This window comes from Suricata suricatta, chromosome 4 (genome assembly GCF_006229205.1).
Source record: "Suricata suricatta isolate VVHF042 chromosome 4, meerkat_22Aug2017_6uvM2_HiC, whole genome shotgun sequence".
In the NCBI taxonomy this organism is placed as follows: domain Eukaryota; kingdom Metazoa; phylum Chordata; class Mammalia; order Carnivora; family Herpestidae; genus Suricata; species Suricata suricatta.
This window is the reverse complement of record NC_043703.1, coordinates 115,485,681-115,502,040: the sequence shown is the minus strand read 5'-3', so window position 1 is coordinate 115,502,040 and position 16,360 is coordinate 115,485,681. Positions and strand designations below refer to the sequence as shown.

Below are 16,360 nucleotides of genomic sequence, written 5' to 3'. Positions count from 1 at the left end.
CTGTTCATCTGTTTTGCTTTTAAATTCACATATAAGTGAAATCAAGTGATACTCATCTTTCTCTGACCGACTCTCTTAGTATAATATTCACTAGTTTCATCTACATTGTTGCAAATGGCAAGATTTGACTCTTTTTTATTGATGAGTAATATTCCATTGTGTGTATATAGACCATATCTTCTTTATCCATTCATCAGTCGATGGACATTTGGGCTCTTTCCATAATTTGACTATTATTGATAGCACTGCTAAAAACATTGGGGTGCATGTGCCCCTTCAAATCATCATTTTTGTATCCTTTGGATGAATACCTAGTCGTGCAATTGCTGGGTCATAAGGTGGTTCTATTTTAAACTTTCTGAGGAACCTCCATACTGTTTTCCAGAGTGGTTGCCCCAGTTTGCATTCCCACCAGCAGTGCAAAAGTATTCCGCTTTCTCCACGTCTTTGCCAACGTCTTGTTTCCTGTGTTGTTCATTTTGGCCACTCTGACAGGTGTGAGGTGGTGTCTCGGTGAGGCTTTGGTTTGTGTTCCCTGCTGACGTTGGGCATCTTTTCATGTATGTGTTAACCATCTGAATGTCTTCTTTGGAAAAGTGTCTCTTCATGTCTTCTGCCCATTTCTTCACTGAACTACTTGTGGTTTTTTTGGGTGTTGAGTTTGATAAATTCTATATAGATTTTAGATACTGACCCTTTATCAGATATGTCATTGCAGATATCTTATCCTATTCCATAGGCTGCCTTTTATTTTGTTGATTGTTACCTTCACTGTTTGGAAGCTTTTTATCTTGATGAGGCCCCCATAGTTCATTTTTGCTTTTGTTACCCTTGCCTCCTATGAGATCTTTTAAAAAAAGGTAGTGGAACTAAGTTTAGCAAGATCAAAAGATACAAGGTCACTATGCAAAAAACCAAGTCCGTGTCTATGTACTAATTAAGAGGAATTAGAATCTGAAATGAAAAATCAGCGTAGTATACAACAACAAAAAACAGGAAATACTCTGTAACGAACAAAATATGTGCTAAACTTGTGCACTCAAAACGTTACCAAACAAAATTAAAGAAGATCTAATTAAATAGAAAGGTTTACTGTATTTATGGATTCAATATTATTAAAATGGCAATTCCCCCAAAGTTAATCTATAGCATCTCCTCTCTACCAGGCTTCTGATGAGAATTAAAGGTCCATGCCCTAAGGCATCCATGATATCTAATGAATTAACATTTCTTCCATGTATGTGGAGATGTACTCGTTATACCAATCTTGAAAGAAATGAGTATAGATGCTAATAAGCTATTTTTTTAACTTAAAAAATTTTATTTATTTTTGAAAGAGAGAGAGAGACAGAGATAGCATGAGCAGGGGAGGGTCAGAGAGAGAGGGGGAGACAGAATCTGAAGACAGGCTCCAGGCTCTGAGCTAGCTGTCAGCACAGAGCCCAATGCAGGGCTCGAACCCACAAATGTGAGATCTTGACCTGAGCCAAAGCCGGACGCTTAACCGACTGAGCCACCCAGGTGCCCGCTAATAAGCTATTTTTAAGATTTATATGAAAATTCAGAAACTAAAATAAGACTATTTTGAAAAAGAAGAATGTTAGAGAACTTTATACTGCCTGGTTTCTGTATTTACTATAAAGCTTTAGTAAGGAAGAGAGTGAAGTATTGGTATGTTTGACTAAAAGATCAATGGAATAGAATAGGGAGTCCTAAAACAGACTCCAACACATATGGTCACTTGATTTTCAACATAGGTGCCTATCCTGAATCACTATATTGTACACCTGTAACTAATATCACACTGTATGTTAACTAACTGGAATTTAAATAAAAGTTCTTTAAAGAAAAATAAAAATGTATTTGCTAATCCACACCTCCATCCACTACCAACATGGACAGTAAACTTGAACAGGTACTTTTTAAAAGAGGATATGCATTTGACCAGTATGCATATGAAAATATGTTTTAACATAATTACTCATGAAGGAATACAAATTAAAACTACAGTAATTACCTTTATGCACTGCAAAATAGCATGAATTAAGACTTATAGCACCAAGTATTGGAGAGGCCGTGGAACAGCTCTCATACATTGCTCATGAGAGTGTGAAATGGCACACTCACTCTGAAAAAACTGGCAGTTTCTTTTTTTTTTTTTTATTTGAGAGAGCGAGAGTGCAAATGAGTTGGAGAGATGGGCGGAGGGAAAAAGCAAATCTTAAGCAGGCTTCAGCCTCCGTTGAGAGCCCCAAAAGAGGCTTGACCCCACAGCCCCAGTATCATGACCTGAGCTGAAATCAGGAGTCAATCAACTGACTGAACCACCCAGGTACCCCAAAACTTTGGCAGTTTCTAGTAAAATTAAATGTACAGCTACTCTGAGATCAACAAGCTCACTCCTGAGTATTTTTCCAAGGCAAATGAATTTCCACTTAATGACTTTATTCATAAGAGCTCCCAAATAGAACCAACCCAATTATATACAGTAGAAAAATTGAATAAATAGTGATTTATTCATACTCCTCAGCAAAAAAAACGCAAAAAAAGAGAACAAATTATAGATACATGCAGTAACATGGATGAATCTCAAAAGCATGCTGAATTTAAAAAGCTAGGTATGAAAGAAGACTATAGGATTCCTTTTATATGATGTTCAGGAACAGGAAACTAATCTACGTGGCTCTAAGTCAGTAGAGTTATCTCATGGAGTAGGTGGATCTACTGATTTGAAAGGGCCGCGAGGAACTTTGGAGTTTATGGATGTGCTCTGTATCTTGATCTGGATGGCAGTTTTAAAGGTTTTGATACATGTAAAGATCATCTAGCTATGTTCTTAAGATTTGTGCCTGTATTGTTTGTAATTATACCTCAATAAGAGCATGCATAGCAAACAGTGTTGTTTTCTTTTTAAAGATTTCTTGAAAGGTGACTGAGAACAAGAAAGTGAAACAAGTGGCTAAGTCTCAGATCCGGTAAATCCCTCCTCTGACTTCTCCTTCCATCCACATCCTGAGTAGTATATACTCCCAAGTTTTGTTTGGACTATGCTTTTTTTTTTTTTTTTTTTTTTGACTTCTTAATTTTTTCATGCAAGTAAGATAGAGATTGTTTTCCCTTATTTGTTTAATGCTTTTCTTATTTTTAATTACTAGGGTATCACCAACTCATTGTAGGCTCTCCTGATGCCTCACATGACACTACATATGTTGTCCAGGATATTTTGACTATCATCCTTGGGCTTCACTTTTGTTTGTATATTTGTTTGCTTGTTTTAGCTGTTAGGAAATTTTTGTTTGTCTAGAATGGAGATTTGTGCCTGATTTTAGTGAGTGGTTATTTATACAGATTCTCTGATTGACTTTAAGAATGTTCTTTGGACAGGATTGTAATTACATGAATTCATTTGTGGGAAAATAGACTTGGGGAGGATGTGTGATATTTTTTTAAATTTGTTTATTTATTTATTTTGAGAGAGAGAGAGAAAGCATGAGTCGAGGGAGCAGCAGAGAGATAGAGACAGAAAGAGAGAATCCCAAGCAAGCTCCATGCTGTCAGAACAGAGCCTGACGTGGAGCTCGATCTGAGGAACTATGAGATCATGATCTGAGCTGAAATCAAGAGTCAGTTGCTTGACCAAGTGGACCACCTGTGCACTCCAGATGTGTGATTGTTTAGATGGTTTAAGTGTGATGGTAAAGTAAAAATTTGTTCCTGGGATTTCTGCAGCACATGGGAACCAAAGTTCCAGGCATGAGTCCCAGATGACAAAAACTTATGGGAAGACCCAGAGTTCTATTCATCCAACTGTAACTTACTGAATATCCACCCTAAATAAATAGGAGTCTTAGCACTCTGGAATGAAGAGGCCTCATCCATAGCTATGGGCTATTGAGGAAAAAGGAACAAGGTTGCTTCCTTGTTCAGTGAAGCAAAGCAATTGAGAGAGCAATCAAAATCAAGTTCTCTGGGGCAGGCAGAAATAAGAAAGGGTCCGTATGAAAGGCAATGCCTACTGTAAAGGTCAGAATAGCAGGTTAAGGGAGAGAGGCACCAGATCTACAGAAAGGGAGCGATGTATAGGATGGCTTTGCATTCTTTCTGCAGAGTTCTTACTTGCCTTGCTAGATCAGTTTCTGCATCTGAACTTTTCTCTGTTTCATAGTGAAATAACTCATTAAATGACTTGAGAAAGAAAAATTTGACAAAACCAAAATGTAAGCATGGGAGTGTTATTCAGGAAGCAAAAGCAAAGGAAAAAGTCAGTGTGAAAAAGACAGCTCTCTTTCACAGAACAGTTCCTGGCACTCGGCATTTGCCTCACTTGAAACTTGCTAAGATTATCCAGAGAAAGAGAAATTTGGCTTTGGCCATTTGCACTGAGTAAGCCAAGATCCTTGGTGATCTTGGACTCAGGGTCTGATCTCAGTAGGCTGATGGAGAGCTGTGGTTGGAGTCCATTCTCAGTACCTAGTGTGAACTGGGCTTCGTTTTGATGCTTCGTTAATGGAGAAGGGAGAAAAAAATCCTCTCACTCAGTATCCTGGCCTTTCAGATTTGTGTGATCTTCTTGTCCTCCCCATTCCCTTATTCCAAGTCATGGAGCAACAGAAACACATAGCAGTTACCAAAGTCCCTTTACTGGGAAGCAGAATCAAATGATTATTAAGTCTTCGGTGTCTGATAGGGCTGGGTTCACATCCCAGGTTCACTACTTGCAAGATATACTCAATAGTGTAACCCCCTGTACTCACATCTGTAAATCAAGGATTATATACTTCATGGGGTTCTTGCAAGAATTATGTGAGAACATGTGCAAAACATTTGGACATAGTCAATGCTCAATAAATGGAGGCAGCTGGTCTGGCGATGGTGGTAGAAATAGTGATGATGGTAATGCTTTCTCCAAGCTCCTCACCTCTATTCATTTGTGTACTCTGACATAGAACTTAGTATTGTGTGATTGAAGTACATTGCAATTGAAAGTAATGAATACTGGGGCACCTGGGTGGCTCAGTCGATTAAGCATCTGACTTCGGCTCAGGTCATGATCTCATGGTTCGTGGTTTGAGCCCCGTGCCAGGCTCTGTGCTGACAGCTAGTTCATGAGCCTGGAGCCTGCTTCAGATTCTGTGTCTCTCTCTCTCTCTGACCCTCCCCCACTCACACTCTGTCTCTCTCTGAAAAATAAATAAACATTAAAAAAAAAGAAAAAAAAGAAAGTAATGAATACTGCACTTTCTATGTGTCTTTAAGGAGTCTGTAAGATTTCTAAAATTTGTCTTAATTGTGTTTGTGTCTTTGTGTAAGAAACGATGGATATCTCCCTTTTTGGAAAGAGAATTAGATACCTCCAAGACATAAAGCTAGGTATCAGTGTGTACCTGCTTTGCAGTTTTGATGCCATGGTTTCTTTCCATCCAAACCATATGCTTTTCTTTCTTTTTTTTTTTTTAATATTTTTAATGTTTACTTGTACATGCATTATATGACAGTGAAGTATATCACTCTGTGTAAAGTATCATGATAAAAGGGAGACAGATAGTAAGTAGAAGAGAAGCTAGAAAGGATAATTTGAATTACAGAATATGAATCTGGGTATATTTTTGAAGTGAGTGAGTGAGTTGATTTGGTTATCAAAGAGCTACATGGTGAACATCAAAAAAGTATTTTCATGGGTCTTGACTCATGCTCTGTGATAATGGTTCTCATTATGATCATAAGCCTGCTTTTGAATTAACATTATGAACTTGTCACCACTTTACTCCTCTCCCCTTCTTGAAACTTAAAAAATAATAATAATAATGATTATAACTAGATTGAAAAATAGTATGAACCAAATTGCTTTGGTAGGGGGTGGTAGTGTACTTTGAATTCATTTAGGTGATATTTATTGACTGTCTTGGAGTATATATTGTAGATGCATCGCGAGGTGGCAGGATACTGCCTATTGAACTAGTTCTAAGACCATGTGACTCAAACTACCCCACACCCCAAGTTCCTTATATGTTGAAAACATGACAATTCTTAGCTCATTTGTCGATGTGTCTGGCATTCTATCTTTATTCTTACACATTCTCTGTACATGAACACTATTATGACTTCATGAGATACAGCCCCCATTAGTATCTGATTTGTCTGATTTGAAAGTCTTCCTAGAGGTATCCCAAAGGCGTTTTTATGGGACATTTCATCAGTTTAGGTTTTCCAAAGTCCCAAATTCTTACCCTGTCCTAGAGATGTTGGCTGTATGTTCTTAGAAAGAATCTGCTTCATAATAAGATTATTTAATGACAAGAGTGAAACCACCAATTTTTGTTGCATAGTGTATTGGTTGTTATTGCCTGAATCTGTGTTTATCCTTTCTTAGAACACCTATGGGCAGTGTGGTGGTAATGGAAACTAGAAGGGAGAGAATGGATAGTGGACTGTAAATTAGAAAAGTTCCAAAATGCTTTCTAGAGTTAGAAAAATATTTAATGATGAACACATGCTTTTCTGCACTTCACATTTTGTTTGGAAATAAGTAGCTCAAGGCAAAATTGGGTAAAAAGTGATTGGAGGGCAGTTAAATAATGCTGTATGTTAGAGTAGGATAATGCATGATCGTGTATATGTGTATTTAGCTTTATTGATTAATATATGTTGATATGGAGTGAAAGCCAAATCTGTGTTTCTTGTGACTATGTTAAGGTTAATAAGCTATTTACTGCTTTGAGATGGATAAGGAATCAGAAGTAGCAACTAACTCATTCCAAATTACACCGCTAGTAAGTGGAGATTAAAAATTGGGACTTTCTGACTTGGAGCTATCTTTTTTTCATGTTACTAGTCCAGTTTTGCTTCTCTTTGGCAGTCTATCTTGGCCACTGAAGGAAGCCTCTTCAATGCTATCTTCTTCAGCCTCTGGCTTAATGGGGTGTTTAGCTGTTTGATTTTCACATCTCCATGTTCAGCTTGTCGGGTCCTTTAAGTATCTCTCTTGGCCTAGATAATTATGTTGGGCTACAGCTAAAAAGTCTGTCCCTTCCAATACTCAGTATTTGAAGAGTTGGCTCCTGAACTACCACTATTTTACCTGTTTGGGCCTCGTCTATGCCTTGGGTGACCTGGTAACCTTGTTGTCGTCTGGACCAGTGTTTGCTCAGTGTTTCAGTGTAAGACGATATGATTTACTACTTTTTAGTGATGGTGTAGTGGAAAGATACAGATTTAGGACTGGGTGGAAATACCAAAGCTATATGAGTTTGTCTAATTTTCTGAACTTCACAGAGAGCCTTAGTTTATTTATCTACAAGAAAAAAAATAATATCAGCTTCTTGTGATAATTCTGAGAATTAAGTGAAATGGCATAAGATGTCAACTGCTTAGGTTGTAGCAATGCCCAAGAGATGACAGTTTCTTACCCTTCTGCCCTGCAGGGCTGTCTCTGGGCATCTGCTGTAGTCTCCTCTTCCTTCCTCCACTCCATTCCTGCTCTCATTGTTGAAACCCACAGGGCTCCTCAGAGCTTTGTCTGCCACCTCTGATTGTTCCCCCGCAGCCTGTAAGTGTGTTGAACTCCGTGGCTTTCCTTGGTGTGCTGCCTGTTCCTGGTCTCCATTGGGTTTAACTGAAAGCAAGCCACTATTGGGTTTTCTTTCATAACATAACTCTTCTCTTTAGGACTCTGTGTGCTTCCATTGCCTCTTTCTCACTTGGTCTGTACAGTACTCCCTAACTTAGGTATTTCCACTTGATGTCTTAAGTCATCCGGAGTGTGGATCTTCAGAACATACAAACAGAAGCATCTAGTTGAGGACCATTTCTAGTATGTATACAGAATAGGGCATTGTTTTTCACTCTGTTATTTTTATGCCATAAAATAATATTTTAGTCAAATAAAATAAAAATTTGGAAAACATTCAGTCTCACAAAGTAATCAAAGACATAGCATCATAAAATATCTCCTATTTAATTAGGAGAAAAATTTATATAGGACTCATTGCTAGCATTTATGCAATTAGTGATACTCTAATAAATATGTGGGGACATTGTAAGTCAGCACATACCTTAGGCAAAGCAGTTTATAATGAGATATTTAGGATTCTAGTTTCCACCTATGTTTTCTTCTCATATATGCATATGCATTATGAATCACAGTACTGATACTCTAAAGAGGTCCAAAGAAACAATCTTAAAGGAATTATCCAAAGTATATAAAAAGGTACACAAGTTTCAAAATTCATTGTGGTATTGTTTATTATATTTTTAAAATTTAAAGCATGCTACTTTTGAGGAAGGCCCTGGCCCAGTGAAACATATGAGAAAAACATTAAAGACATTGTGGTCAGAATCTGACATTTTCAAGAATTTTTATTAGACTTACATTACTCCAGGACCTACTGCATTTATAATAGTATATATATATAATATATATATGTATACCTATGTATGTATATGTGTGTGTGTATATATATATGTGTGTGTGTATGTAGGTATATAAACATCCTAAATCTTCAACAACAGAAGAGTAGACATAGGCAAGTAAATTGTGGTATACTCCTAAAATGAAATACTGTGGGATAGTTAAAGAATAAACTGCAGCCACATGCATTACATTTTCAAAAAACTCACATTTATAATATTGAACCAAAAAAGCAAGTTGCAGAAAGACATACTGTATGATATTATAGAAAGTTTCAAAATACATAAAATAATATGATTTTTATTATATATTTATATATAACTTTATGATAGTATTTTAAAAATTTAGCTGATGTACCTAGCAACAATAATGGTCGCCCCTAGGGAGAAGAAAGAAAATGATTAAGGAGGTCACACAGAGGTCACTATATTTGCATTGTTTAGTTGATACATGGATATTCATCATATAATTCTGTATACCTTTATTTATGACTGAAATATTTCATAATTTCAAAATAGAAGGATCCATTGACTAATTTGAGATCTCAGACTTTTTGAAACATGTATCATCTTGTTTTTCAGAATAGATGATAAATAACAAAATGGGTAAGTATCTGGGAAAAAGTGGATTTATCTTCTCTGGTTTATAACTTAGATCTGGGACTAAGATGCTAAGTGTTTGAATCCTTTAAAGAAGATAGTAAAATATTAATTTTAATATCAATATTTTAAAATTAGCTTAGGGGCTCCTGGGTGTCTTAGTTAAGCATCTGACTTTGGCTCAGGTCCTGGTCTCATGGTTCATGAGTTCAAGCCCCACATCAGGCTTTGTGCTGACAGCTCAGAGTCTAGAGCCTGCTTTGGATTTTGTGTTTCCTTTTCTCTCTGCCCTTTCCTTGCTTGCTCTGTTTCTGTCTCTCTCTCAAAAATAAAGAAACGTTAAAATTTTTAAATAAAGTAAAATTAGCTTATAGTTTATGTTTATAAACCTCATTGTTCATTTTTTTCAAATATTTTATTTTATTTTTTTGAGTATTCTCAAAACCCAGTATGAGGCTCAAACTTACAATCCCAAGACCAAGAGTCACATGCTCTACCAACCGAGCCTGCCAGGCACCCCTCAGTGTTCATTTTTTAAAAAAACCAAAATTCATCCTTGTAATTATTTTTTTAGGAAACTTTAATTGTTCTTTTCCTTTTTTTGTGTGTTAAATCATAAAGCAGTAAACACTTTGGTTTCTAGATAAATTAGAGCATGTTGTTTTCATTTGTTTTTTAAGAATTGTAGTAATTTTGGAAGGGACTTTTAACATTTATTCTCTGCGAAATCCTCAGTTTAATTAAAATTTTGAATATTGTTTATCTAGTGTTGATTAGGTAGAAGTGCCTGAATATTAAATAGCTGGGTTTTATGCATTTTAGTTTAATGTTACTGTTACAAAGGTCAGGGTGCTGAAGCTCATATTTAAGATGTTTGCCATGAGGTGTTGTTAATCCAAGATTATTGAATGCCAAGGATATCATGATGGAGAAGACATTAAAGAAATCCCTAATTGAAAAATAAATTATAATTTTTGTTGGTATTTAATTTTATTTAAAAAAATTTTTAATGTTTTATTTATTTTTGAGAGAGAGAGAGAGAGAGAGAGAGAGAGAGAGACAGCATGAGCAGGAGAGGGTCAGAGAGAGAGGGAGATACAGAATCGGAAGCAGGCTCCAGGCTCTGAGCTAGCTGTCAGCACAGAGCCCGACACGGGGCTCAAACCCACGAACCGTGAGATCACGACCTGAGCCGAAGCTGGATGCTCAACCGTCTGAGCCACCCAGGCACCCTTGTTGGTATTTGATTTTAATCCAGTCACATGATTTACGCTCTTGTATTTCAGGGAAAGGTGGCCCAAACAGCATGTATGTCAGCTTGCAAGCATTTAGCCACATCGTTGATGCAGCTGTTGCTGGAAGCTGAAGTGAGACAGCTCACCTTGGGAGCGTTACAGCAGTTCAACTTGGATGTCAGAGAATGTGAACGTAAGATAGTGACCCATCCCTTCGCTTGTTTGTTTTACCTGCATACTCACTTCTGTGAAAACCCAGAAGTTTAGGTCTGTGGGCTCTTTGTTCCTGATGGAATCGGCATATATAGGCGACAGTTTGCAGGATGTATAGAAATGGTCTGTCATCGAGCTGACTCGAACACCCAGAGTGCCTACACCCACATGTAGAACAGAGATCTCTGGCCATAAACAAATGTGCAATCTAGACGGAGAGATAAGGCAGACATGCCTTTAAATAGGCACCAAACAAAATCTGATTAGTGTAAAGACTTCAGAAGAATGCAGTTCCCAACCACTTTTTTTTTTTATATTATATTTTAAGGCTATTTTTACTTCTTATCTGCAATCTCTTCTCTTAGTCTAAGGAACAAATATGTGTGCATTTGTGAATCAGGAATGCTTTCTCTTGCGGGTAAAAATAGAAAATGTTAGAGTGGTTTAAAAAAATAGGTATTATTTTTCTCAAGGCAATGAGTTGCCGTATTGATTTAGCTGCTGCGTGATGTCATCAAGGACTCAAGTTCTTTTTTTTGCTTATTTTTAAAAATTTTTTTGAGTCTAGTTGACACACAATGTTATATTGGTTTTAGGTGTATAACATGGTGGTTCAGCTTCCATATACCTTATGCTGTTGTCACCACAGCGCAGCTCCATCCATCTCCATACAAGGCTATTACAGTATTATTGACTGTGTCCCCTCTGCTACGCCTTCTATTCCCATGACTTATTCGCTCCTTAACTGGAAGCCTGCGTTCCTCACTCCTCTTTATCCATTTTGCCCATCCCTTCACTCCTCTTCCCTCTGGCAACGGTCAGTGTGTTCTCTCTACTTATAGATCTGATTCTGCTTTTTGTTTGTTTATTCGTTTGTTTTGTTTTTTAGATTCCACATATGAGTGGAATCATATGGTATTTAGGAGATCCAGGCTCTTTTGTTCCCGCTCCTCTGCCATACTGGGAGTGTGGACGTTTCCTCCTCACACATATTGTTCATTCTCAAATATGTATTATAGTCAGAAGAGACTCACACTCCCTCAAAAAAAACAGAAATGTCATATGACCCCATAATTCCACTTCTGAGTATTTACCCAAAGAAAACAAAAACACTAATTTGGAAAGATGAATGCACCCAATGTTCATGCAGCATTACTTACAATAGTCAAAATATGGAAGCCCCCTGAGTGTCCATAGATAGATGAATGGATAAAGAAGATGTGGTGTCTGTCTACAATGGAATTGTATTGAATTCAGCCACAAAAAAGAAGGAAATCTCTCCATTCATGACAACACAGATGGACCTAGAGAGTATTATGTTAAGAGAAAAAGATAGATACCATATGTTCACTTAAATGTGAAATCTAAAAAATAAAACAAATTAAAAAAATAAATAGACTCATAAATACAGGAAACAAACTGGTGGTTGCCAGAGGGAGGGAGGGTGGGGGAAGGATAAATCAGTGATGGGGATTTAGAGGTATAAACTTCTAGTTATAAACTAAGAAAAGTCACAGAGGTGAAAATTAGAGCTTAGGGAGTATAGTCACTAATATTGTAATAACGTTGTATGCTGGCATGGTAACTACACTTGCAGTGAGCATTTTGCATTGCATGTAATTGTCAAATCATGATGTTGTACACCTGAAACAAATATAATATTGTATGTCAGCTATAGTTCAATAAAAAAAAAAGAGGAGATTCACATTCAAGACAGGAAAAAGAGGCCAGTGTCACTTATTCCTTTTATTAAGACAATTAAAACCTTTTCAGGAGCCTCCTAACAGACTTCCTTGTATGTCTCAGTGATCATAATACAGTTGTACGGTCACCTCCAGCTCTAAGGGAGGCCAGGAGATTGAGTATCTGGAAAAGCGATAGAGGACCATTGTTATTGGGAAAGTTGATTCATCATGAATCATCCCCTTGGAGTTGAACACAAAATTAGTCTGGTTAGGAAGAAGAAGAAAGAAGAAAGAGCGTTCTGGTGTTCATTGTGCTGTCAGTGAAAAATGAACATGAACAAAAATGATATGACAAGTTGAAAGTTTTTGATTCTAAGAAAATTAAAATAGTGGAAACTACTAAAAATCTGCTAATACTTCTTCCCCACCTTTTTATTTTTACTCCCTGTTGGTTTCCCTTACTTGACTCTTGATGGCTAGAAATTAAGGTTTATTTTCTATGCTGTTTTTAATTAATTACTTAACTAGAGACTTACACTTTCAGTCACCACAGATTAATAGGTTTCAAAATTACCTTTCTGATACCAATAACTGTAAAACTGGATAAACTTTGTTAAGCAATTCATTTCATGCTTTGGATAGCAGACAGCACAACGCTGTGATCTTTCAGAAAGGGGAAATGCACGAGGTAAACTTGACATTCACTCTTGTTTTCTGTCTGGGGGTACTATCTAAACAGCAGCACAGGAAAGTAGCGTCCAAATAAAAAGTAGTGTTTTACACCAAAAACAAAACAAAACAAAATAAAGAACAGAGATCAGCCTATAGGGCTGGTGAGGCAGTTGGGATTTGTGGGGCAAGATATGGGAGAGCAAGGAGTTGTTTAGAGAACTGACTCCAGAAGTCTACCTCAGAGAGCCCTCGAGCCCTTGGTTAAAAACTAAGTTGCCACATGCAGGGTAAAATTCTGTGACGCTTGGCAGAGAACAGCCTCTGAGGATCTGTGGGCTTACTAGCAATGCCAGAGGTCCCAGAGTGCTAAGGGACATTGGAATTCTAGCCAATCAGAGTTGAGAGACCAACTAATTACCTTGTGCATTCAGTAAGACCCCAAAAAGTTAGGCCTTAAGAGTGCTTAAGTTCTAGAGTAAGAGCCAATCTTGATCCACCCTAGTTAAATGAGACCTGATAAGATGAAGGTAATCTTCCCATGAAATAATTGCCTGCTAAAACACAACTCAACTGTCTTTGAAGGGAGAGGAACACACACAAAAATTCAGACTCTTAACCACATAGCATTGACAAATGCACAGCAAAAAGCTAAGATTTGACATGTAAATAAACAGGAAAAATGTGACCCATAAGAAGAAAAGACAGGCAATAGAAATAGACCTAGTGATAAGAGAAATGTTGAATATAGCAGACAAGGCTTTTAAAAAACTGAATATGAATATATTCAATACTTTAATTTACAAAATTTTATATTTTGGAGAAACAAAAACTACTTTTTGTGGGTGGGGGGAGGAAAAGTAGAAAAAGAAAATAATCACCATAATCTCATCATTCAGAAAAAAGTACAGTTCCACAGATTATATTCAGAAATGATAATATCCAGCAGCCACAGAACTTTTTCTAGAAATAGTCCACCAGATTCCATGCATCTGTTTAGCCAAAATAATTTTACATGCCTCTACCTTAACCAATTATTTACTAGGAGGATGAAAACATAATGATTGAGCAAGATTGTTTTTTGCTATTTAGTATGAAGACATCCATTTTTGAGTTTGGAGAAAAGAGTAGAACCTCACTCTATGTAGCAAGAGTAGCAGTAGGCAACCAACCAATGTCATTGGTTCAACAACTAAGTCTGATGAATGACTGGGAAGGACTACATGACTGCCTTTTGTCAAAGTTAAAAGATAAAGAGGAATGGAGGTGATAAAGCTGAAATATATGAGCCTTGAGGAAGAGAAGTGACGGTCTAGGAGAAGCACAGGGGAGGAAGGAAGATGCCCATATTATGGCCTGATTCTGAAGTCCATTTTATGTCAAAGGAGGAACAACTTCTACTTGAGGGAACTAAAGGCGAATTGGTTTCCTTAGCAGAGAGCTAGCTTTCCGTTAAGATTAGGAAGCAAAGAGATCACTTAATGAAAGGGTGGAAATAGAGTTTGTTATCCACACAAAAGCGGTTCCAGAGAGCCAGTACCGTATCTGAATCGCTATTTGATATATTGGTGATAGCCTTTCATACTTAGGATCAGCTTGAAGCCAACATTGTTGGGCATGACAGTACCTCCAATAACCACATTAGCACTGAAATTTTTTCTCCATATATTGTGGAACCACTAAGGTTCATTGATTTAGAGTTTTAATGTTTCATTTCTGATTGTCAGTAATTTGTCTGTCAAGAAACTTTCCATGGACATTTATTTTACTTTAAAAGAAAGAATTCTATTCTCTGTCTTTTGCTATACCATCCCCCTAATTCTTTTTTTCTTTAGATGCTCAGTGGTCTATAAAAAATCTTAAAGAAATGATACATAAAATTCAAGTAACTATACAGAGGCGTATAAAAGCAGCCCCAAATGACAAGATAATTAACACTTACATCTTTCTACCCAGTGGTGTGTGCATGCGGTATTTTCTCTATTGTCTGTGAGTCCTTGGAAGAACTGTATAGGTCCTGAAAGAAATCAAACTCTGGACAAGGTAGAATGTGAACATACCATGAATGTTTGACTCTGAGGCCTGGCCTGCCATTTTCTTAGGTCCCAAGTAGAAACAAGAATTGCATGCATTGCATGAGCCCGAGATACTCAGCTGGTCTAGTCTAGTCATTAAGAACATAGATTTCAGAATCGGCTTAACCAAATGGATTCGAGTCACCACTTCTATTTAGTGTGACCATCTGTAAATTATTTAACCTCTCACAGCCCCATTTATGAAACAGGAGTAATAATAGTAACTAATATTACAGGGATGGGGTCAGAATTAAATAAAATAAAGAGAATGCATGAGAGGGTTTATTTCATGGCTGGCAAAACACAGTGCATGAAGTAGTGGCTTCTCCTGTTATCTTTAGCAGTAGCAGCAGCAGTTGCAGCAGTTAATAAATATCCAGAACCCTCGGAAGGTCTTTAGCAGGCCACTCAAACCTTTGTCTATAGTGTGTGCATTAGGTAGGTTTGAAGATGCCCTTTAATTTGGTATAAGAAATTCATTTTTGTTTTTGTCTATGAAAATTCTGTCATTGTTCTGAAAGGTCTGATCCAGAACTGATGGTTTTCTGATTCTCAGCTTGATGCTCTTCTAAGGTATCAGTCAGCTCAGCTGTTTACTAGAAATAGTAACTATGCTTAGGGCACCATTATCTAATAGAAATGTTGTTGTTACATAATTCTTTTTGACAGGACACTAAACCAAATACGTTTGAAGTAGAGTCTATTAGGAATTTAGGACGTATGAAGAAAATATTCCTTTCCCTTTGTTTTTTTTTAAATTTTTTATGGTTTTTATTTTATTTTTGAGAGACAGAGAGAGACAGCATGAGCAGGGGAGGGTCAGAGAGAGAGGGAGACACAGAATCCGAAATAGCCTCCAGGCTCTGAGTTAGCTGTGAGCACAGAGCCCAACGCGGGGCTCGAACCCATGAACCATGAGATCATGACCTGAGCCTTAGCTGGACGCTCAACCGACTGAGCCACCCAGGCACCCCTCCTTTCCCTTTCAAAATTGGCAGTGACTCTGGATATTTCTGCTTTGTGTGGATTTCATCTTATACCTCCCTATGTTTGTATGTCTTATGTTTGCTTTTAGATGTTGGAGCACTGGATCCCGGCAGAAACTGGGTTTGAAATACTAGCAAGTCTTGAGAGCCTACTACTTTACCTCCTTAACCAAACTTGGGCTCTAAATCTTCATGCATTTCTTAGTGAGTCTGTGTCTGGATTTGGAATTGCCTAAGCTTCCTCTTTGTGCATTCTAAATAAAGACGGCTAGGTTTATAGTCAAGCTCAACTACTTATTTACAGCATCAATTTAGTAATATATTCACTTCTTCAACAAATATATATGGAACCCCTTCTCCATGCAGAGGACCATGCTGGAGGCTGGAGAGGAAATGGGAAACAGTGGATTTTAAATAGGAGAGTGACTCGATTAGATTTGTATTTGCATTATTTTATGTTTTATTTTATTTTATTATTTTTTGTTAGATTT

General features: G+C 37.2%; 1 protein-coding gene across 6 annotated transcripts in view; it reads left to right on the top strand.

The window, feature by feature from the left end:
* Window positions 1-16,360, top strand: part of EXOC6B (exocyst complex component 6B) — a 581,371-nt gene that overhangs the window by 392,258 nt on the left and 172,753 nt on the right. For all 6 annotated transcript variants that reach the window (XM_029937576.1, XM_029937578.1, XM_029937580.1 and 3 more), the window contains exon 19: window positions 10,293-10,434. In XM_029937576.1, coding sequence (XP_029793436.1) covers window positions 10,293-10,434 — 142 coding nt within the window. The remainder of the gene's footprint in view (window positions 1-10,292; window positions 10,435-16,360) is intronic.